Source organism: Ceraceosorus guamensis, assembly GCF_003144195.1.
Source record: "Ceraceosorus guamensis strain MCA 4658 unplaced genomic scaffold IE81scaffold_7, whole genome shotgun sequence".
NCBI classification, from domain to species: domain Eukaryota; kingdom Fungi; phylum Basidiomycota; class Exobasidiomycetes; order Ceraceosorales; family Ceraceosoraceae; genus Ceraceosorus; species Ceraceosorus guamensis.
This window is the reverse complement of record NW_020290002.1, coordinates 324,858-346,305: the sequence shown is the minus strand read 5'-3', so window position 1 is coordinate 346,305 and position 21,448 is coordinate 324,858. Positions and strand designations below refer to the sequence as shown.

Sequence of the window (21,448 nt, the reverse complement as noted above, 5' to 3'; positions counted from 1 at the left end):
CACCACGCATACGCGCTTTCCCCGCTTTCACTTCGAGCTAAAGCACCGCAATAACCTCGGGACCCTGCGCTAAGCGCCTGCTTGGCGCTCGATCCATCGACATTCATAGCTCCGCATGTTTGGATCCGACCGCGGCTCGCCCGGCTGATGGCTGATTCAGCCTGAAGTATAGCGGCTGCATCAGGTATGGTGATCCGGACGCTTCTGCGCGGGAGCGAATATCCGGCCCGCCTTAGCGCGGCTGCGCTGACCCCGCAATCAGAAAGCAGCTTAATTGGATGCGCAGCTGCGTGGCAAAGAAGCAATTGAGGCTTGAGAGCGCAAGCTGCTACAGTAACGATGATACATGTTATACTCTTGACTGTAGCAGCAGCAGGTCAATCGGTGTTGGCGCGGGGGAAAGCAGAGGTTGTGACAGCTGCAAAGGCTTTGGCTAGATCCATCTCATCTCAACTGATCGTCAGCTGAGAGCTACAAGCCGCGCGCATTGCATGAAGTCGCTCCTTCTTGCCGCTGTGCGCATTACGGAGCAGCTTGTTGCTGGCTGGCGCACCACATCATCATTACCGCTTGGCTCACTCATCCCTACACAAGTCGGCTATCGTGCTCGATGAGTGCTTGCGTCGATTGACAGCCTTGCTCTTCCGCACCACGACAAGCTGCCGCGGTTTTTTTGTTGCGCGAACGGAAAGCTTTGCGGCTCCTATAATCGCGCGCGACCTTTCCGATAGCAGCGCGGACATGGGAGGGGATGCGAGGCGACCCCGCACCCACCGGCAACATACCTGTAGGTGTGCGTGCATGGGGGAGCGCGCTGGATATATCCTCTAGCTCGCTTTCTCGATTCACCTCGACAATGACCTTCTAGCGTCCTTTTCAAGGTTTCATTTGGCCTGAGACCATCATCACTCGGACCTCCCTCGCGCCTCCATGCCCCTTTCCACACGCACCGTTGTCGAGACTGGGAGCCGGACGTCGTGAAGCAGCAGTCTTGAGTGCCTGGTCATGCGCATTCACGAGCAATTCCAAGCGATGATCCTCGCTACAGCACGACTGCGACGGTGTCGGGAGCTTCTAAAGCCCACATTCACAGCACATTGTTTGCCTTCTCAAAAGTCATTTTATTCGGCAGGGATGCTGCTGTAGGTGCTGCTTGGCATGACTGCATTGGGCGGAAGCAATGTTTTGCAGGTCTAGCGTCTCCTCGCATTGGTGCTGTGCCTGATTGCAAAACGTCCCAGCAAGGCAAGACAAGCGGATGTGCAGAGCTACGCCTGCCCCGAATGAGGCCCTTCCATGGCCTCAGTGAGCACCGGCCACACGGGAGCGAGCCTCGTCTATGGAGGACAGGAAGATCAACTTGGCTGAGCGCAGCGCGGGCTAGAGGTGCTGTCAGCAAAGTCTGGCGCACACTCAAGCCTCCTTGCTTCGCGTGTGAGAAGCAGCAGAGGCTTCAAGGTTTTGGAAACGCAATGAGCAGCAAAGATGGTGACATTTCGGCGTCAGACTCGAAGGACGTAAGATGCGGCTAGGGAAAGCGTTTCGGCCAAATCGCAATGCTAGCGTCTGTGCCGCTCATGCTTCGGCGTGAAAGCGAAGGAGGAGGCATCGAAATCGCTGGGGACGATGTTGGGCTAGAGAGGTCTGCTAGCTCTGTCCCTTGCGCAAGCCGTTGGTTCGGCCGCTGCAGACAGTGTACGACGCTACTGCACCCCACAGCCGGGATCACATCTGCTGAAAGGTAACGTGCGCTCACTTCTTCACTTTTCGCAGCCAGAGCTCCTCTCTATCAGCATCGCTCTGGCACGGACGACGAGAAGGCGTCTCCGTCGATGGCCAGCTCGCCTACCACGCTGTGTGGGCTTCGAGGTGAGCCAAGTACTGCAAAGCGCGAAGACCGACTCAAAAGGCATAAAAGGCGCCTTACTTTCTTCCTCAATCCTCCCCGTCTCATCCTCATCCTACTCTCCATCTCTCCTCTCACCCTAATCCTTGCTGCTCGAGCCACTCTCAACCCACCCCACCCTACACACTCTGTCAAAATGAAGTTCGCCGTCTCCGCTGCTCTTCTCCTGGCCGTGGCCGCCGCTTTCGTCTCTGCCGACGTTGCTCAGGTCAAGAGGGACGTTGCCGCCATTGACGCTGGTGTCGCCAAGGTGAGCGACGATTGACGGCTGCCCGCGCCTATTCATCGCAATGTACTCACAGCCCGTACGACTTGACTCCCTCCACCTTCGTATCGCAGCTCAACAACGACCTTGCTGCTCAGAACTTGAACTACTTCTCTGCCCTGGGCATTCACCAGTCTGCTGTCAACCTTGACAACACCATCAAGACTGCCACCAACAACGTCAACGCGCTTTCCGCTGACGAGGTCTCCGAGGCCGACGCCCAGGAGGTCCTCAACACACTCACCGGTACCGAGGTGAACGTCAAGTCCGCCAGCCAGAGGCTCATTGCCCAGAAGCCCGTGAGTCAGCTCGCATGCATTTGGAGCTGTTTAGACTGGTGTGCTTGTGACTGACGATCCATACTTGTCTGGCCCGTCTGTAGAACTTTGACCGTCTCGGTGTGACTGGTCTTGCCCGCGACGACACCAACAACCTCGCCCGCGACACCAAGCTCTACGGCGCCGCTCTGCTGAGCAAGACCCCCGCATCCCTCCAGACCGACGCTTCCAGTCTGCTCGACAAGGTCAACGCTGACCTCGCCGAGGCTGTCACTGCCTACGCCTAAGCTTCGATACGGGCGCAGCGCAGTGAATGCAGCAGCTGCTCCGTGTCCATGGCCCGCTTAATTTTGTCACCTAATCTGTCGTACCCGGATGGTCGAATCGACTTATTCAAACGAAATGTCATCGTGATTCTTCCGTCTTGATGGCTCAAAGTGATGACCGTGTGTCATCGGAAATTCGTTTTTCTCGCTTGGTTGCTTCAGTAATGATGACGTGGGCGCCGCCTGGTACTCTTGAATCGCATGATCGTAGAGCGAGCCGAGCGCCTGACGGTACGTGAGGCATCGAGATTTATCTTCTGACTAGCTTTGCCGCGAAGCACCTTGCAGCAGCATTTGTACAATCGCTGTCGCTGCAGCCTTTGATCGGGCTGCTCGAGCCGATCAGACTGCGCGTCGACGCGATAGACGCGTCGACACGATCAGCATCTTTGCAAACTGGACCCTGCGCACGGCAGCGAGATCACGGCAGCTGACCTTCCGGTATTCACACGGTGACTGATGGAGATCCAGCTCCACCTGTCTTGCGCGTGATTTCAGGACTGACCGCCGCGAAGGTATAACGCTAATTCGCTGCTACGAGTCACGAGTGTGACGCTAGGAGCAAGAGTGAACGAAGTGCACGGCTCGCGTGACGTCGACAAGTTGGGTCAGCCGATTCTTGCTTGCAGCAGAAGTCACAGCCAAAAGTGGTGTCAAGGTGCAGCGATGTGTCGAGAAGGTCAAGCGAGGTGTTCTTTGATTCGACGAAAGCTCGCAGCAGATGTCATCGGTGTCGACTTAAAATGAGAGTAGATGACGTAGCCTGACCCACGACACCTTCTTCAGCACCACAACAACTCAGCATACTCAGAGCAGACCGGTACGAATCATCTTTGAGCCCCCTACCCCTACTTTGCCCATCATGTCGGAAGAATACGCAGGCAAGAGCAATGAGCAGATCATTCAGGAGCAAGCTGCGAGCCTGTCCAGCAAGGACTCAAACTTTACCAAGGACAAGTACAATCCCAGAAACACCGTCCTCTCCGAGCAGTCTGGTGGTGAGTTTTGGATGTCGTGCTTTGCTTTTGCCTTATGAGGTGCTGTAAATTGCAGTAGCTTCCTACGCATCGGCAACAGCAGACAACTTGCTTGCACCGGTCAGCTACACGAACTGTTGACTCATCGTCCTTGTTCGACCCCTCCCATAGTGAACGAGTCCGGCCTCGGCGAGTTTCCTGGTGCAGATGTGCAAGTAGGACGTACAGGTCAGACGGGTGGAGGAACAAATCCTCAGCTGATCCCACCCGAAGAAGGCGGTTCATCCAAGGCTCAGTCGCTCGGACAGTCCTCTGATCAGTTCGAAAGCACAGCCGGAGGACCTGAAGATGCCGCGTACGAGGTGAGTCTGCCGTTTTTGCACGCACGTGCAAGAGCCTCTCTCCTGCCAAGGACCGCACAAATCTGAGAAATGTTTCGCGTCGATTTGGCAGAGACTCGCAAACAACCCGGGTGGCTTTGATGCGGCACCTCGTGGAGTCGACCAGATCCGCGAACCTGCGACCGGCGCCGAGCCTGTGCCTAGGACGGAGGACCAAGCGCTTGAGCCAGACCAAGAGGCAACCGCACGCAACCCTACTGGGATTTAAAGCGCGTTGATGTTCTCAATTGCAATGTCGATGTGCTCATTGACGCGATGCCAAGACGTGTCTGCGTGGGATGCTTGATATGCTGCAAGATGATGGGCTCGGTCGGGTGCGCAAGTACGTGAGTGGGTGCAGGGCTCTGTACACCCCACGATTGTGCGTGTGAGATTCAGAGAGGATGCAAGTCATCTTGTCTTGAGCTGTCGACACCGTAGTACCGGTCGCCCATGTTACTGCAAACGAATGGTCGGCGCACAGCGGTAAGCTGATGGTCGCATGGCGCCTCGCCACTCTCTTGAAGACTCACCCGCAGCCAGGTTCAATGCTCCAACACACCCTCGTGGAGTGCACAGAGTCTGTGAGCGCCTCATCGTCGGCCGACCACGCAGAGTCTGTGCTGCTGGAGAATGCATCGCTTCGAGGTGCAAAGCTTCTCGCTCTCAAGAGCCTCGATGTAGCGGGCGGTCTTCCTCGCACCGCTTTTGGGTCCACTGCATGCGCTTCGGGCACGATCAGAGGGGCAGGTACAACCCTCCTCTTCAGATCCGGGTCCACCCCTCCCACGACGATTTTGACTCTTGGGAATGCTCGATGAAGGGCATGCACACCACCTCGTGCAGATGCGAGCAGCGTGACAAAGATGATGTGCTCTTCCTTGACATTATGATCCAGCAGCACCCGAACGCCCATCAAGGCTGCTGCTCCCGTGCCCAATTGAGAGTCTAATAGCAGCACCCAAGCCGATTGGGCGTTCGTTGGACTGCGAAGGAATCGAGGCAGATCGACAGTGTACAGCTTCGGTTCCCCTTCCCTATCTGATTGGATGAGCAGAGAGCCTGCTTGCAAAGCTGGAATGGCTCGCCTGGCAGAAGGTTCCAAGATTGCCCCGCTCCTCAAAATCGACACGGAGCAGATGTTTTCCGCAGCTACTTCGCATCCAATGTGACTCTTCCCCGAGAAAAGTGTGATCTTCTTTTCGCGGTGGGGTAGATGGACAGTGGCGCGTTCCAGTACCAGCGCTGCTACGCGGTCGATGGTAAAGATGAAATCCTCGCCCCTGACCGTCTTGTCGTGCATCGTAGTGAGGAGAGCCTGCAGTTGCGGGGTCTGAGCGAGCAGATCCACATTGGGAGGAAGCTGGTCCTCGGGAATCGCAAGAGCGCTGGAGCCTGTCCGCGCCATTGGCAACGGGCTCATCTCGAAGGGCGATTGTCGGACTTCCCTGCGTGGAGTTGCAGGGGTCATTGACAGCTCTGAGCGCAGCCGCGTAGCTCGAGATGACAACTGCCGCTTGATGTGTTGTGAGATGACGTCGATCGCGACCTGGATGAAGGTTGCGCAAGGACCACAATGTCAGTGACGTCCCACCCTGCGACGAGGCGCGCCACCTGCGCACCTCATTCCTCTGTCCTGGCACAATGATGTCTGCGTATTTAGATGTGGCGGAGACGAAATTGTCGTAGCTTGGCTTGACGAAGCGCAAGTACTTCGGGCGAAAGGGGCAGGGCGGGGCACCGCCGTCAGTCTAGCGCTACTGTCACCCTCTCTCCTCGCAACGCTGCTCTTTACACCAGAGCATACACGCACCTGATCCAGCACTCCTCCGACGTCTCTGCCACGCTCAGCAATGTCCCTGCGTATCCTCCTGGCCAGCATCAAGTCGCTGTCTGCCTGCACAAATATCTTGAGGTCCAGCAAGTCTCGAATGGCGGGATCGTGCAGCACAAATATGCCTTCGACGATCAGCACCGTTGCGCCGTACATGTAGCTGGTCTGCTTCATTCGCTGATGCTCTACAAAGCTGTACGTCGGGATCTCTACCGCTCTGGATCTTTTCAGATCCCTGACACACTCGTACAAGATCTTGTAATCGAAGGCGTTGGGATGATCAAAGTCGTAATTGTTTGCGTGGGCCAATCTGCTCTGCTGCGCGTCGAGCGACTTGTAGAAGGAATCCTGAGAGACGATGGCCACCCAGGGAACGTTTGGCAATGCTCGTAGTATGGACTTTGCTACCGACGTCTTGCCCGATGCCGAGCCACCGGCCACTCCCACGACGTAAGCATCCATCGGCCGCCCCTCGGCATCGTACCACGATCCTCGGCCAGCCTCTGTCATGACGATGCTGAGGGGAGTCATGGGAAGCACTCGAGTCAGCCAGCTTCTTTTTCCTGACCTCTTGCTTCATTGCCCACAATGCTCACTTTTTAGCCTGCGTCAGAGTCGATCCACCTCCATGCCGACTGCTGCCGCCAGGAGACAGCGGCGTGTCCACCTCTTCATTCGTGTGACCAGCTGTGTGGGAGCTCTCCGATGCAACTGGCGGGACTGGTGGGACTGGCGCGTCCTTTGCTGGGGGAGCAGCTCGAGCGGGCGCAGAAGGAATGAAGAAAGAGGTGCTGGGACCTGCGCCATCCGACACCGAGGCGCGCGCAGAAGAAGAGGTCATGTTTGTGAGCTGTCGATCCGCGTTTGGGCTTGTGACGCGCCCCCGTCTGCGACCGCAAACCGTCGAGGTGTGAGCAGCGAAGCTTTCAGTCGGGCTGAAAGATGGCCCGTGTGTCGGGAGCTTGGCTGTGTGAGTCGCGAGTCGCGGGGATAGTGAGTGGAAGTGTCAGATGAGCGATTCTGGGTCGGCAATAAAGAAGGATGTCGTCTAATAATGGAACGACATTAATTGCTGCCACTACGCTGACCCAAAGCACGCATGTGAATCAATAATCACAATTAAGAGCAACAAACCCTCCCGCGTCCGCACGACAGCGCGGCGGACTGCGAAAGACGCGGTGAAAAGTCCGCACGAGCAGGCGGCGCGGGGGCGCGCGATGCTCTGAACACACAACACCAGCAGCACAGCCACTTCTCCTCCCTGCTGCTGCTGCTGCTGCTGACTTTCTATAGTCGTGATCGAGTCTATAGCTGAGTCAAGAGTCTGTGCAGGCGTGTGCGCGCGGCGTGGCATCCCGCCGTGAGACAGGACGGATGCATGCAGCCTTCCCACCTTTTCCCATCTCCATCACTCCATCACTCTTCGTTTCACCGCACGCTCCGTCACATATCGGCATCACACGTCCAGACCCCTTGATGATGCACGCCGAATCTACACACATAATCTCAAAGCTCCTCACGCACATGCGCACAGGACAGTGCTGCTCACGATGGCAATTGCATCCCATTGTCAGCTGCCGGTCACAAGTGGTCTACCTTGCGCGCAAGTGCGACGAGGAGGTTGGAAGATGAAGATCGACTGAGGCAATCTTCAAGCAAAGATGCGTCATCGGTCATCGATTTGATTGGTTTTGCTCAGTGTTTCAGTCCTTAGCCACGTTGGCTTGGCTCCTGTAGAAGCTGGAGCCGCCGGTGAGCTTGAGGTTCTTGGGAGCGGGTCCCTTGTCGGGGGTAGCGTTGGGGTCCAGACCGGGCAGGAGGAGGACGCCGGCTCCTCCAGCGCCGTTTGCAGCTTGGGCTTGCTTGGTGGGAGCAAAGAAGGGTTGATACTGCGTCTCTGTCAATGGACCTGCAGTCACGCCGGTCAGGTTCAACAGCGGACGCTTCTCCAACGGGACTTGGGCATTACCCTTGTAACCTGCAGCTTCGGCCACAAAGGGAACAATGTTGGACAAGATGGGATCGACATCTCCGCGGCCGAGATGCATCAATCCCCAGTTGGCTTGCGTGGTGGCGAGGATGCCGTAGTGCGTCATGTAGAGGTCAGAAGAGGAGCCTCGCAGGTTTTGAGGAACAGCATTGCCAAGCAACAGCGTCAGGATGCGGTTCTCTGCTGCGTAAGTCTCGTTCTCGTCAAAAGTGAGGACGACGAGGGTGCGCTCAGAGTTAAAGTGCTGATCGAGGGGAAAGGGTAACATGGCAAGTGAAACGCTTGGCGTTAGCGCGCGGTGGCGGCCATCGCCTCTCTCACGCCCCGCTCGGCTCGCACTCACGGGGTTCTTGAGCAGGTCAGAGAGGAACCAATCGACCCACTGAGCGGCGTAGCTGATACCGCTGTCGTGACCGTCATCGTCCATGTTGGGCGTGACGAAGATGTGCTGAGGCAGCGCATCGGCTTTGAGATCAGCAGCAAAGTCGTTCATGTTCCTGTTGCGCTTGTAGCGCTCTGTTCCGGGCTTGGCAAACGTGCTGCTGAAAGCGCACGGGTTGTGCTTTCTGACGTAGAAAGTGTAATCTGGAGCGCTAGGGTCGACGTAATTCTTTTGCTTGTTGTCGTAGTCCTGGAAACCTTGAAAAGGCATGTTCTCCTGGTAGCAGGCGTAAGAGATGCCCTTCTTGTCGAGCAAGTCGTATACGCTCGTGATGTTCTTTGGGATCCACGAAAAGTTGTCATCGTGCAGACCAAAGAAGGAGCCAAAAGCGCTGGCCATGTAATTCGGCTCCGAAGGGTGCGTCACACCGTGGAAAGAGGTCAACGTCTGACCTTGCTTTTGCAAGCGCTGAAAGGTGGCCAGCGAAGCAGCTGCAGAGTAATCGGTATTCTCTAGCCAAACATGGATGATGCGGTCGAAGGCTTTGCCTGGCACGATGGGCTGACGTGCAAGCGTGCCGTTATTGCGTCCCTGGTACGCATCCGACTGTTCCTCAGGAGACGTAGAGGGAGGAACGAAGCTCTGCTTCTTGGCGCGACGCAGCAGCGAGGCGGGTTGAGCCACTGCAGAGGAAGCTGCGCTCAGCACAATGGCCGCGAGGATCAGGGCGAGCGTTGGCAGCAGCGCTGCTTTGATGTGCGACATTTTGCTCATTCTGACCGGAAAGGAAGGGCAGAAGAATGGGCTGGGATCGGATGGGAGGGGCGAGCGGGAGTACCTGGATGATCGTCGAGAGCTTGAGTGGGCGAAGATCATCTTTTGCGGGCCTTGGAAATCGGCGCCTTCTCGTTGGTCGGTCGTCTCGAGAGCAAATAATTCGCTGTGTCGTGCAACGGTACCGGCATGCACAGCGACACAAAGGACGCTTGAGAGTTCGACTGATTGCCGCGGAGAGCCTTCATGGGCCACCCGCACATTAGCGCCTGTCTTTTGCAGTAAAAAGGGTTGATGGTGCCTGACCCTTGATTCAGAAGAACGTGCTCCGAAGCCGCATAATATGCTGTGAGAATCTCGTGCACTGAGAAGCCCCGCCCCCATGCAGCCGACGGCAAATATCAATTGCGAACTTAAAGATCGAAGCCGCAATTAAGTCTGCGATCGTAGATACTCGGTCAGATTCCTCCATCGACCAGCAGCAGAACCAAAGCAGGAACTCAACAGCTTGCGCTCGCTTGATCAGCATTCGCGTTCACATCAGGAAGGCTGGGGTGAGTCAAGTGCAACGCACACAGGTCTCGGCCGTTGGCGAGCTCAAACACGTTCCCTAGCGCATCCTTTCAAGGCTGCTGCAGCATGCAAGCGCTCTATTTCGCCGGCAAGGCCGAAGCAGATCGATCGAGCAGCTCAGCCGCCAAAGTGTGAAGCTCGCCCCCGCGCAAGGACAACCAAGTTGCGCGGACAGCATATATATGCAGCAGCACATTCGTGATTATAGCAGCTGCCCAGAGCTATCGGTAAGTGTGCGGTTCGTGAGCCGTGCACAAGTTTCAGCGGCGTCTCCTCCTGCGGCTCCGTTTGCGCCGCCGGCTTGCGGATCAGCGCTTGCAGCAGCATGCATTGCAGCATATGTATCATCAATAATCACGAAGCAGCATCACTACTAGAACACGAATCAAAGCCGTGCAAGTTCATTCACATATTGCTGCATGCCGGCTCCGACGCTAATTCTTCCTGGCCCGCCGCGCGGCACTCAGACTCGTGAGTCGTGATACTGATGAAGGCATGTATTGTATGTGCCTCTACGTCGAGCTGCAGAGAGAGCAGAGCAGCAGGCTGGGCAGCATGCAAGCGCATCAAGATTTCAAATCGAGGATCCAGCGCAAGATACGGTCACAGTGCGCAGTCGCAGAAGTGAGAGGATCACAACGACAGAGATCTGCTTTGCACGATAGCACGGCCACCAACTTCACTGCTCTCTCTCTCCACCCGTGCACACACTGTCACTTGGCTGCATCGTCAGTGCTGGCAATCCACCGCAGAGCAATCAGGGAAGCGCGACCATCAGCTTCCGCACCCCATCGACACCTCTCGATGTACGATGCCGCTGTACTCGGGGTACGACGCCAACGAGAAGGCGGAGGCGGAGGATGGAGAGGGCATGGCATGGTCGATGGAAATGCAAGGCGACGAGCCGGCTGTGCAGAGGTATGGCGAAGCGGAGCGTGTGGGGCGCGGTGTTGAAGCCGGTGCGGACGAAGAAGCGCAGGAGAGCTTGCTGAGAGGCGGTGCGGAGGGCATTTTCGTTGCGCATCGGAGCGACGGATCGCCTCGCAAAGGGAGGCGGGGAGCGCACAGCAGGTCGACTCGGAGATGTTGCGTCATCGTAGTCCCTGCCGCACTGCTCTTGACGCTCCTCCTCGCCTTGCTGAGCAACTCCAACAGATCCGCGCAGGCAGCCAAGCCCGCTGTGGAAATTGAAGCTGAAGGCTCTGCGAATGCGACCTCCTTCAGCCCCATCGACGCCCTCGTCGACCCTTCCGTCTTTCAACTCGGAGCGAGCGGTAGCGAGTGGGATGTGAGCCAAGCCGTGCGGACGCGCACGTACGACTGGACCATCTCCGAAGTGATCGCTGCTCCAGCCGGCGTCTCCAAGCGCATGCTGGTCGTGAACGGACACTCGCCCGGACCCACAATAGAAGCCAACGTAGGCGACAGGATCGTGGTGAGGGTGGAGAACCGGATGATGAATGGCACTGCCATTCACTGGCACGGTCAGCCCCTGTCGGGTGCAGGTCAGAATTACATGGACGGCACCAGCGGTGTTTCCCAGTGTCCCATTCCACCCGGTGCATCCTTCACCTACGAGTGGACAGTCAGGACCAGCGGGACGTATTGGTGGCACGCGCACTTTGAAGGTCAATACAGCGACGGCTTATACGGCGCTCTCATACTTCACGATCCCAAGGATCACTTGCAGCTGATCCATGCCGGATCGCGTGCAAAAGAAGAGATGCCATCCGAGTCCGCTCTGATAGCGCAGCAGTCTCGATACCATCACGATCGCGTGATTCTCATGTCCGACATTTGGAACGACCTTTCGGGCGCTTACTTGGAGGGCTACATGTCCTTTGAAGGTCCACCTGGCGGGTGAGTGGACTGTGCGCGCATCGTCGCGATGCTATTGAACTGACTCTGCTTCCTTCGTGCCGGACGAACGAACTACCAACAGAGTGCAAGGTGATGAGCCGGTCCCTGATTGTGGCATTGTCAATGGCATTGGCCACTGTGCAGGTGGACTGCAACACAGCCCTGCCTCTCTGCCAGTCTTGCCCGACAAGACATATCGTCTACGTCTACTCAACGTCGGCTCCCTCGCCGAGATCCGTTTCGAAATCGAAGGTCACTCGCTGATCGTCGTGGAGGCGGATGGGACAGAAGTGGTGCCTCATAGCGTCAAGAGCATTACCCTTGCCGTCGCTCAGCGGTACAGCGTGCTGGTGCAAATGGATCGAGGAGCGGAAAGGCAAAGGAAGTGGAGGATCAAAGCGGACCTCTCTGATAGCATGTTTGGGTATGAGCCGGAGCACTTGATCAAGGAGCAGGCGATGGTGCTGCAGTACGAGCAGCCCGTGAAGCACGACGAACCTGAAGGTTCAACGGCCTCGCTGCCCGTGCCAGACCACCAGATCGACCAGTCACTTGACCCTTCAGCACTTGTGCCGCTCATCGTGAGTCTTTTGAAGGTGCTTGGTGATGCATACGGCGCTCAGCTCATCTTCTGCTGCACGATGCCGACCACGACAGCCCATCGCGGCCCCAAACAAGGTGGACAGGCAAGAGACGCTGCTAGTGTCCTTCGGCCTGACTTCCTCCAGCGTTTACCGAGCTTTCTTCAATGAGACGTCTTGGGAGATGCCGCCGGCTAATGGAAGCAGCGTGATGGCACTGAGGAAGCAGAAGCCATATCCTGACCAGCTCGTCTTCAAGAACGACCAGACCATCGTCATGGATCTCATCATCAACAATGAGGTGAGCTCAGACCGCCAGCATTTCCGTCTTCCTTCAGTGACCTTCAGCTTTGCTGAAGCATCCACCTCTTGCTTGTACGGCGCAGGACGAAGGAGATCATCCGATGCACATTCACGTGAGCAACACGTCTGGCTTTACTCTGACCACGCGAAAAGTGTGACAATCTCGACCTTGCTTTCGCTGACGCTATGCGGACTCTCCGACAGGGCTACGTCCCCCAACTATTAGGCACAGGTGCCGGCTTCTTCAGCTACGATCAACCGTCTCTAGATTTACAGCAAGACTTTCCAAATCCGATGAGACGAGACGTGTGGACCGTGCCTGGCTTCAGCTGGACAGTCATTAGGCTCACCTTGGATCTCCCTGGCCTATGGACGTTGTGAGTCCCTGTGCCAAAACTGTCGGGATGGCACCCTGACCGGCCGACAAACGTCGCTCATCTGTCCCCGCCCAATTCACCTCCCAATCACACAGTCATTGCCACCTGCGCGAGCACATGGCCATCGGACTTGTAGCCGCCTTCGAGGTGCTGCCGAGTCAGATGGGCGATGTCCCCAGCGCTAACAGGGCACTTTGCGATGCGCAACGCAAAACGTGACTGCAGTCCACCTTCCTCCCACGCCCGGTCCACATTTGCATTTTCGGAGCGAGGCGAAAACGCGCGCCTTGTCCACTTGTCAGTATCCCTTCGCCTCTCCATCCAGCTGTACCATGTATCATACTTCCTCGTCTTTTATGCTCTTTCCCCTGGCTACTGCCACATGATCGGCATCGCAGATTCGTGAAACGCACGACGCAGCGCTAACGCTTCTTCGGAAATAAACCCAAGGGTGTTCTATTATGAGGATTCCGTGCTTGCTGAAAGTTGACGGGACTTGGCCAGCCGTGGTGGCTAATGCACGACAGTATTCCTTCATGGAGCGTTGGCACTGGCGTCCTTGGCCTTGCGCAAGCTGTCGATAGGAGTCTCTCCGCTGACAATCTTCTCGACGAGGTCTTGAACGACGCTGAAGTCCTTGAAGAGAGTGTAAGGGATTTTGTACTTGTCGACGTAAGTCTTCAGGTCTGCGGGGATGTGGAAAAGAGAGACACAAGGTGAGATAGTGCCAGCTGAGGAAGGCAAATGCAATCTATGCAGATCCTTGCAAGTCATGACAAACGGCAGACTCACCATTGTCCTTCTTGTCCTTAACGAAGAGCACATCGGCGTGACGTGCCGCGGACATGTCGGAGCTGGAGAAGCAAGGAAAAAAAGCGCGAAGCGTAAATTCCAGGTACTTGAACTGAGCATCTCAAAGGAACGCACATTCCGTCACCGGCAAAGAAGAGGAGGGGAGGGTTGGGCAGCTCGCGGTAGGGCAAGATGCTCAGGCTCTTGTCGTGTCCAAAGTGGCTGTCTGGGTGACGGTAGACCAGCTCCCAAGTCTTTCCCTCCTTCTCCGGATCAGTGAAGTTGACCTCGTTGGAGATGACATCGATTTTGTTCGCCTCCTCTTCTCCGATCAGGTTGCTGAAGATGCTACGGATGATGGGGGTCATGCCCGAAGAGACGACGACGATGGGAATGTCGTGCTTCTTGCAGAAAGTGTGGAAGTCCTTGAATTTGGGGTCAAGGGTGACATCTGGAAGTAGCACAGCCAAATTTCAGTGGGCGATCTGCTCATCAAGATCTCGGGCAAGAGTCTGGACCTTCACCACACCAGGGAGCGGACATCCAAGCAGCCCGTGTATGACCGGGAGGAGAACACTTCGATCTTGGAAGATTGGACATTCGGAGCGAAAAGCCCGAAACAGCTGAGCTCTCCAAGATGACCAAAAGTCTCGAGTAAAGTCGCGCCTTGACTTCGCTCCCCGAATCGCCAGCCAACATCCTGCCCTCACTGGTCCAACAAGCTTCTCCTTACTCACCTCGCCTGACAAGCTCCTCCATCTCCTTGAAGGGGCGGTGCACGCTCTCCACCATCTTTCTGAAGCCCTCTTTGTAAGAGACGCGCTCGTGGATGATCTCCTCGTTGATCTTACGACGCTCAGTGTAGCCCATTCCGACAGTGTCGACCATGTGGTCTAAAAGGGCGCGAGAGAGGGATGAATAATACACGTCAAAGGTGTACCAACGTGCGTAGAGCGCCAGGCCATCGCTCACCATTGCTGTCGAGCTGCGCGTATGAGAAGTGAGTGATTGATGCCGGACGGCAACTCGTCAGTGAGAGCTGCGAAGCTGACTGGATGAAGTACTGCCACTCACTTGGGTGATGGTGCCGTCTAAAGGGCGGAGAAGATGGAGTTGATGACGAGATGAAGAGAGAGAGGAGAGATGAGCAAGCAAAAATCGACAAGGCTGAGGAGATGCAGCTGGTCTTGATGCTACAGACACGGCTGAACGATGTGTGCGCTTCGTCAATGCTCTCCAGAGCACCTATCTTATCTCCTCGGACATGTGTGTGATCACTGCCCGCAGCGTGTGGGCTCCTAGCGAGCGGCCACACGTGCCAATTTGCAAGAGATCTTTTTGCGCTGACCCAACACTCACCAAAGTCGGTGAGGAACACCATCTTGGCGTCTGCGTACTGTTTTGGCGTCGAGAGGACACAGAGTCAGTCAACGATGACTGACGGAGGCAGGATCGAAGCAGCTTCATGCCAGCGTGACCATTGCTCACCTTGGCTGGGGTAGTCATGTTGGGCAGGAATGTCTATATCTACGATGAAGTATGTGTTCGATGCTTGCTGGTGATTGAGGAGAGGATGGAGAAGGCGTGAGGATCTCAGTAGGCCGACCCTATATACCTTAGCCAAGTGGTCAAAATGAACGACCGAAGAAAAGCGAGGGAGCGTGCATTCATGCAAGGCGTGCATGCGGGCGCGGGCGCGCGCGCGCGTGTGCTCATGTGTCCGTCCGTCCATGCATCGTCGGTCCTCAATTTCGATGCTCGATCGATATACACGACGGTGTGCTGCTGCTGATGCGTCAAGGGTCGTCCTCCTCTGCCGCCAACGTTCCTGCCGCTCTGCTCGGCGTGTTGGGCGGCGCAAGCCTCGGTGCCACGGCGCGACGGCGCGACGGCGTGTTGTTGGGTGATGGCGTTCGAGCGCGTTTGCTGCTCCGCGTGCACACAGCAGCATGCACACAGGACTCTCTGACTCTTTACGTGACTCTTCACTATGACCGATGAGCGACTGTGATTGCACCAGCGCCAAGAATATAACGATCCGATCGAACCTGCTGATGACGACCCAGCATGCACTCATGACTCACACTGCTGAGGTCCAGTGAAGGCCTCCGTTTCTCACCGGACGTGCGCGCACACACCCGCGTGCGGGCGCGCACGCGAGATGCGCTCACGGCTCTCGTGCGGTTCGCATGCATGTGCATCACTCACACATTCGCCAGAGCCACGTGGTGCGCGCTGTTGTCGAGTCTCACGCACGCTCAAGGCTCAATTCACATTCGAATTCGAATTCGCATTTGAGTTCTTCTTGAGCTGAGCATCGATGTTGTCGGTATACACGTCGCACCGCGTCTCCCACACGTCGCTCGTATATACAAAGTGAAGGTCAAGCACACACCTCATTAATTGCACAACGACACTTGACATTCACACCAGCTCAGCAATGACCACAGACACGGTTCCTGCGGCGCTGGCTGCAGCACCGGCTGCTCAAACCTCAGAATGGGTGCGTCCTCTTTACCATCGCGGCATTTATCCTACGTCGACTGCGTCCGAAGAGCGTCAGGCTGACATTCACCCGTGCTTATCTGTTGCTTCTCCTCTGCAGACCAGCCCCTCCTTCAGACCGGAGCACATTAACCAGATCATCTCGGGCGTCGACAGGTATAACCCTCAGAACCTCGCCGTACTGAACGAGTACTTGCAGCAACAGCTCGACGAGGGCACCTACGACTGCCTTGCCAATCTAGCCATCCTCAAACTGTGAGTGGGAATGGTGCTTCAAGCAGCGTTGGGTCCCCTGGGTGGGCCCGTTGCTGCTGTTGCTGCTGCTGTCGAAGTGCGGGCTCGAGCCAAGCGCAAGCGTTCTTGGGGAGTTTTGCGCAGGTAAGGAGAAGGCGAGAAGGTGCGGAACGTGGGCGGGACTTGTGGAGCGTGGGTTGTGGCACGCGCTACGCTAGTGCAGCAGGCAGTCATGCCGCGCGAAGTGATGTGCAAACATATACCCAAATTGTCGAGCGTTTCTGGGCTGATTACCCGTTACGTAGATGAGAGGAAACGTTATTAGCTCTATCTGATCAATGCATGGCTGGCGCCGATTCGTCGAGTTAGGGTGTGGAGGCAGGGCGACAGCAAACGAGACGGCGATGCCTGCTCAGACACTCGGAACGCTGACGCTTTGAACTCCGGAATTTCCGTGCGCGGCGCAGCTTTCAATTCAACCCAGCAGACTTTGACTACGGAGTGGCAGTCTCGATCTTGGCCAAGGCCTTGACAGCCGCGCCTAGAACCGACTTTTCGCTCTGTTTGGCACTTCTTGGCGAAGCGCCCGTCGACGTTCTGAGTGCCAAGCCCGAGGAGGGCGAGGGAGCAGCAGCAGAGTCGACGGACACCGGAGCGGACCCGACACCTGCAGACGCGGCCAGCGGGACTGACAAGTCCAAAGACGCTTCGAGCGCCTCTGCCACACAATCTTCGGCTGGTCTGATCACCGATGCGCTCATCGTGAAGCTGGCGAAGCTCAATTCCCTACTGCAAAGCGCCAAATTCAGAGAGTTTTGGGCTGCTCTGGCAAATCCAGAGAATGAGGATGTTGCTGGTGTATTGCAAGGCTTGACCAGATTTGACGATGCCATCAGAGCTGTGGCACTTTACAACGTCAAGGGCGCATTCAGAGCCATCAGTCCTGAAAGGCTCGCCTCTTACCTCAACCTCAGGGGTGAGTCTGCGCACGCGAATCAAGAGCGTGCGTTTCAAGTGCCACTGCGACTGTCGCTGATGCCTCCATCACTCGCATCCTGGCTGGCAGGCTCGGAATTATCCAACTTCATCTCGAAGCAACCAGGCTGGGTGCTGGAAGGTGGAAAGGTCATTGTACCTGCCAACGTTGACAATGACATCAAAGCGACTGTCATCAGAGAAGACTTGCAGCTGGATCGTGAGTCTACAGCGAGTTTGACCGCGTCCTTCCCTCTGGTGATCAATGGCTCACCAGGCGATCTCCTTTCGCGTCTAGAATTGACAAAGTTCCTGTCTCAGGCTCAAGCTGCGTAGAACCAACGACCGCACAGTGTTGCCGCAACGGCAGAGCACGTGTACTTGTACTTGAACCAAAATCGAATCCTCTTTCCACACGCTCAACGATTCCAGTCTTGCCTGTCTCCAGGCACAGTGTGCCGCTTGCTCAGAAGTCAAGGACTGCATAAACATAAATTCAGTGATACAGGACAAGCTCATGTCAGATCAGCCAGACTGCAGCGAAAGGCAGTGTGCCGGCACGCCCTCCGTCCATTGCATTGACCTCCCAAGCCTCCTCGTTTCGAGATGCGGACTCGACCACGGCTTCCACAGTGGACTCGGCTGCCTCCACCAAATGTTCGCCGAGCGTCACATCAGCAATGCCGTCAGATCTGGAAGGCGTCGCGACAGCTCGTGCAGAGCTCAGCAGCAATCTTGCACCATCCAACATGACAGACGTGTGCTGCACATTCTGGTCTGGTAGATAGTCCTCGAAAGCGTGGTCGTAGTAGATGAAAGGCCGTTCCTTCTCCGCCCACCATGTCCTGAAGATGGCCACCTCTTTGCCACCACCTCGAGTCATGATCTCTTCGCGCCTCGAAGATCTGCTTTCGCTATCGGCGGCTGCCTGTGGAGGTGTGAGATCGACGAATCGAATGTAACCTGCCGTCTGACGAGCTGTCCGCCAGATCGCTACCATGCGGAATCCCGAGGCGCTGGTCTCTGCGACGGGCGCACCCTCGCTGATACAAAGCGAGAATCGCGACATGTTGGCCTTGACCCACGAGGCATCTAGGATCGGGTAGGTCGGCTGGCCAGGTGTGTAGAGGGCCAAAGCTGTGCCAGGATAGATCAGATCCAAGAAGGACTCGAGCTCGGCTTGCCAGATCATGCCTTCTACGCAGATGAGCATCAGTGCGTTTCGCCTCTGGCCTCGCAGATTCGACTTGTCGCCGATCGAAGCTCCGCACTTGATGTAGCTCAAGCCAGGCACAGGTCTGGCCCGGATGGGCAGACGAATCTCCGCAACAAGGGGCTGACTCTGATGCAGATTGTAGATTTCCAATGTGCTCCCCCAGTCCAGACCGTGATCGCTAGTGGCCGGAGCGGATCTGATGAGCATCAAAACGGAATCTGAGAGCAAGTGTGCGCAAAGGAGGCGTTGACTTGAAGAGATGACCTTTGGAGCCCAAATGAGGGGCCAAGCAGTCCTGATCTCCGAGTTAAAATCATCCTCCCCTTGCCAAGCGAGTCGCCGAACTTCAGCCAAATTTCCTTGCCGCAAGAGCACAGAAGAGCCATGGACCTCCACCCTGACCTCGCTGGGATCGAACAAGCTCGGCGCCTGATTGAACGACTTTAACAAACGGCCGCTCCTTAGCTCGATGGCGTTCACACGAATCTGCCTCAATACGTTTCCCTCAACATCGGTACCTCTCCTCCGCACAGAGACGGTGACTGCCATGTCGGCCTTCGCATCGACCGAATAAGCACTGGCGGGCGAAGGTAGATGTATGCCGGTGATGCTCTCCACACGCTCCTCGGAGGGCGGTGCACAGATCTCGTCGTCATCCCTCGCGATACGTGGGGCGAGCTGCTGAGCAAGCAGTAGACTTCCGTCCATGGAAAGATCGTACACCTTGTCCCTGCGCAGCAAAGGTGTTCCTCTGGGTCTGGCTCCATGCGGTGTGCCTTCGTACCTGGAGGAGGAAGGACCAAGCAGTGCTGCATCGCCTGATTCGGGAACCGCGTGGGGCCAGCTGGAGCTCAAGAGAGCTCTGGTCGCATGTTGTAAATGCGTCTCGGCAGCCTCGTCGACGGACAAGCAGAGACGAGTACGTGCTCGGAGATAGCTGACTCGTCTTGATGAGTCGGTGAAGCGCAGAGCCCTGCACGTCTGTGTTGTGCAATCGGACAAGCAGCACGTGAGCAGGCTTGCGATGCGGACGCCGGAAGTGTCACAGGAGCACACTCACTTGAGTCAACTTGGCAGCATCGCAAAGTCGACCCAAAGACAGGAGGAGGGAGATGAGGGCTTCAAACAGCTCCAGAGGTAGCTCCAGCAAGCTTGCCATCCCTTCCCCACTCGCTCGCCACCTTCGAGCAGAATGCAATGCCCCTTGTGCTTCGTTGCATCGAAGCTGAACTCTGATCCGAAACGCTGTGTAGCCACGAATCGCGATCTGCACGATCTAATTCGTTGCTCGACTCTGACTCTAGCTTGTGAGGCTACCATCGGGTGGTGGAAATGACGTGTCTGCGAACACAGAGGGGCGAGACTCTCCCCGAGGAACCGGTCCCTCGGGGAGTGCCAGCCTGCGCAAAATCTCGACCGCGAGTCTAGCCGCGCGCGTAGCGCGGTGGCTTGCAGCGAATTCCTCCACCCAGTATTTCTAAAGTGATCAAGAGCCGCTAGAGAAGTCGTTGGGTCGCTCGAGTCGGTAACGTGCCTCAGGCGCCTTAAGGAGCGGCTCAGTGAAGTCGAGCTAGACGCTGGAAACAGGCAAGCACCACAGTAGTGATTTTGACTGACCTTGAAGGAGGAGTGTATAGCAATGACAATACGTGATCTGAGGGAAGCTTGGCGAACAGTCGAGCACCAAGACAAAGGAGACTGGGTAACATTTAGCTCGTATCGTATGGCTCGCGACCACTCTACCAAGCACCCGCCAGAGAATCGAGTTGAAGAAGTACGTACGCCACATATGCACCCGCTGGATGAGGCCAGACTTCATCATCGATCTTGAGTCGCTGCGAATTTGAGAAATTTCGTCCGTCGATCGGGCGCCCAGCGCCACACAAGATGCGGCCTCGTATCATACAATAACTATCACTCACAATGTTGCAATCAATGCTATTTTCTTTAGGGGGCTACAATCACAATTTTTGAAGACCTGCCAAGTATATAGACCGACTGCTGTTGATGGATGTCCCCGAATCGAGGTCCGCGTCTTCGACTTGCACCTTGCAATTGCTTGCACGCTCTCTCACCACGACTCAGCCAAGCAAATTTCGCACTCGGGCCACCACCATAATACGTCTGTACCCACACGGTCAAAAAGTCGGCCATGAGCGGTTCAAAGCTCAAACGTCACTTGCCGCTCCCTCCCAGGGGGACGCCGCTCATGGACCAACCGATCAACGCGCAGGAACTTCTTGAGGCGTGCGAGGATCGACGAAAAAGACAGAATAATAAGAAAGAGGAGGAACTGCCATGTTTCGACGTGAATGGGTTTCGCCCGATCAATATGAATGGTGTCTTCACCTCTGATGAGAGGCCTGCCTATACTAGTAGTGTTGATGGACAGGTGTCTATTCTTCATACGGACAACAACGGTGACGTAATGCTGAAACTGCAAAGCATTGCTCCTGAAAGCCTCCTGCAATTGGATTCGCCTAAATTTGAACTACTGATGGGAAAGCTTATCAAACTGGCAGAGGACCCCTCTTCGCCGTATCAGACAAAGTGGCTCCGAGTGAGGGCTTCGGCTTCATCAACAGAAGGAGAGCGCAGCAAATCAAGGAAATCGCAAAAGTGGATCGCAATCGCTGTCTCGCCTGCGGCGGGACTTGCGCTGCACTGCCTCTCGAAGGCCGCCGAAAGGGAAAGGGAAAATGCAGATGCAGATGCAGATGCAGATGCAGATGCAGAAGTAAATCCATTTCCAACTTTGTTTGCCCGAATCGTATGTTGTCACCCGGCAGAGATCGGGGCCCAGGTTTTTCCTGCCAAGATCTCGTTCAATATCCTGTCGTCGACCACTCTCTTGCAACTACTACGCCACTCGGCTCCCACGAACTGGACTCCGGAGCAGAATCCACACATCTATTTGCGA

At 56.2% G+C, this 21,448-nt stretch overlaps 9 protein-coding genes across 9 annotated transcripts; 5 read left to right on the top strand and 4 right to left on the bottom strand.

Moving 5' to 3' along the window:
* Nucleotides 1–1,946: 1,946 nt before the first annotated feature.
* On the top strand, nt 1,947–2,825 carry IE81DRAFT_320660 (hypothetical protein). The gene is made up of 3 exons (XM_025513095.1): nt 1,947–2,156; nt 2,246–2,470; nt 2,554–2,825. Exons 1-3 carry the CDS (start codon nt 2,043–2,045, stop codon nt 2,734–2,736), a joined length of 522 nt encoding a protein of 173 aa, XP_025372222.1. The 5' UTR covers nt 1,947–2,042; the 3' UTR covers nt 2,737–2,825.
* Nucleotides 2,826–3,637: 812 nt separating this feature from the next.
* On the top strand, nt 3,638–4,495 carry IE81DRAFT_298185 (hypothetical protein; the record flags this gene model as incomplete). Its single annotated transcript, XM_025512175.1, has 3 exons — nt 3,638–3,773; nt 3,924–4,114; nt 4,206–4,495. 3 exons carry the CDS (start codon nt 3,638–3,640, stop codon nt 4,359–4,361), a joined length of 483 nt encoding a protein of 160 aa, XP_025372221.1. The 3' UTR covers nt 4,362–4,495.
* A 385-nt stretch (nt 4,496–4,880) lies between these two features.
* IE81DRAFT_281268 (uridine kinase) lies at nt 4,881–6,485 on the bottom strand (the record flags this gene model as incomplete). Its single annotated transcript, XM_025511512.1, has 3 exons — nt 4,881–5,681; nt 5,755–5,844; nt 5,946–6,485. Coding segments are annotated over 3 exons (1,431 nt in total), but the record flags the coding sequence as incomplete, so codon positions are not given.
* Nucleotides 6,486–7,507: 1,022 nt separating this feature from the next.
* Nucleotides 7,508–9,580, bottom strand: IE81DRAFT_320655 (hypothetical protein). Its single transcript, XM_025513094.1, has 2 exons — nt 8,300–9,580; nt 7,508–8,200 (listed from the first exon to the last, which is right to left on the bottom strand). Exons 1-2 carry the CDS (start codon nt 9,101–9,103, stop codon nt 7,670–7,672), a joined length of 1,335 nt encoding a protein of 444 aa, XP_025372219.1. The 5' UTR covers nt 9,104–9,580; the 3' UTR covers nt 7,508–7,669.
* Nucleotides 9,581–10,307: 727 nt separating this feature from the next.
* IE81DRAFT_227623 (hypothetical protein) lies at nt 10,308–12,734 on the top strand. The gene is made up of 4 exons (XM_025511102.1): nt 10,308–11,545; nt 11,628–12,126; nt 12,203–12,427; nt 12,513–12,734. Exons 1-4 carry the CDS (start codon nt 10,497–10,499, stop codon nt 12,585–12,587), a joined length of 1,848 nt encoding a protein of 615 aa, XP_025372218.1. The 5' UTR covers nt 10,308–10,496; the 3' UTR covers nt 12,588–12,734.
* On the top strand, nt 12,495–12,922 carry IE81DRAFT_320654 (hypothetical protein). The gene has a single exon (XM_025513093.1). The coding sequence runs from the start codon at nt 12,616–12,618 to the stop codon at nt 12,808–12,810; it is 195 nt and encodes a 64-aa protein (XP_025372217.1). The 5' UTR covers nt 12,495–12,615; the 3' UTR covers nt 12,811–12,922.
* Nucleotides 12,923–13,027: 105 nt separating this feature from the next.
* Nucleotides 13,028–15,254, bottom strand: IE81DRAFT_320653 (hypothetical protein). The gene is made up of 8 exons (XM_025513092.1): nt 15,087–15,254; nt 14,958–14,994; nt 14,673–14,689; nt 14,571–14,583; nt 14,336–14,491; nt 13,734–14,049; nt 13,599–13,660; nt 13,028–13,492 (listed from the first exon to the last, which is right to left on the bottom strand). Exons 1-8 carry the CDS (start codon nt 15,102–15,104, stop codon nt 13,341–13,343), a joined length of 771 nt encoding a protein of 256 aa, XP_025372216.1. The 5' UTR covers nt 15,105–15,254; the 3' UTR covers nt 13,028–13,340.
* Nucleotides 15,255–15,916: 662 nt separating this feature from the next.
* On the top strand, nt 15,917–17,804 carry IE81DRAFT_309757 (ARM repeat-containing protein). The gene is made up of 5 exons (XM_025512405.1): nt 15,917–16,101; nt 16,204–16,358; nt 16,805–17,313; nt 17,404–17,532; nt 17,611–17,804. The coding sequence occupies exons 1-5, from the start codon at nt 16,039–16,041 to the stop codon at nt 17,646–17,648; spliced, it is 894 nt and encodes a 297-aa protein (XP_025372215.1). The 5' UTR covers nt 15,917–16,038; the 3' UTR covers nt 17,649–17,804.
* On the bottom strand, nt 17,783–20,180 carry IE81DRAFT_320651 (hypothetical protein). Its single transcript, XM_025513091.1, has 2 exons — nt 19,589–20,180; nt 17,783–19,509 (listed from the first exon to the last, which is right to left on the bottom strand). Exons 1-2 carry the CDS (start codon nt 19,685–19,687, stop codon nt 17,833–17,835), a joined length of 1,776 nt encoding a protein of 591 aa, XP_025372214.1. The 5' UTR covers nt 19,688–20,180; the 3' UTR covers nt 17,783–17,832.
* Between the last annotated feature and the right edge of the window lie 1,268 nt (nt 20,181–21,448).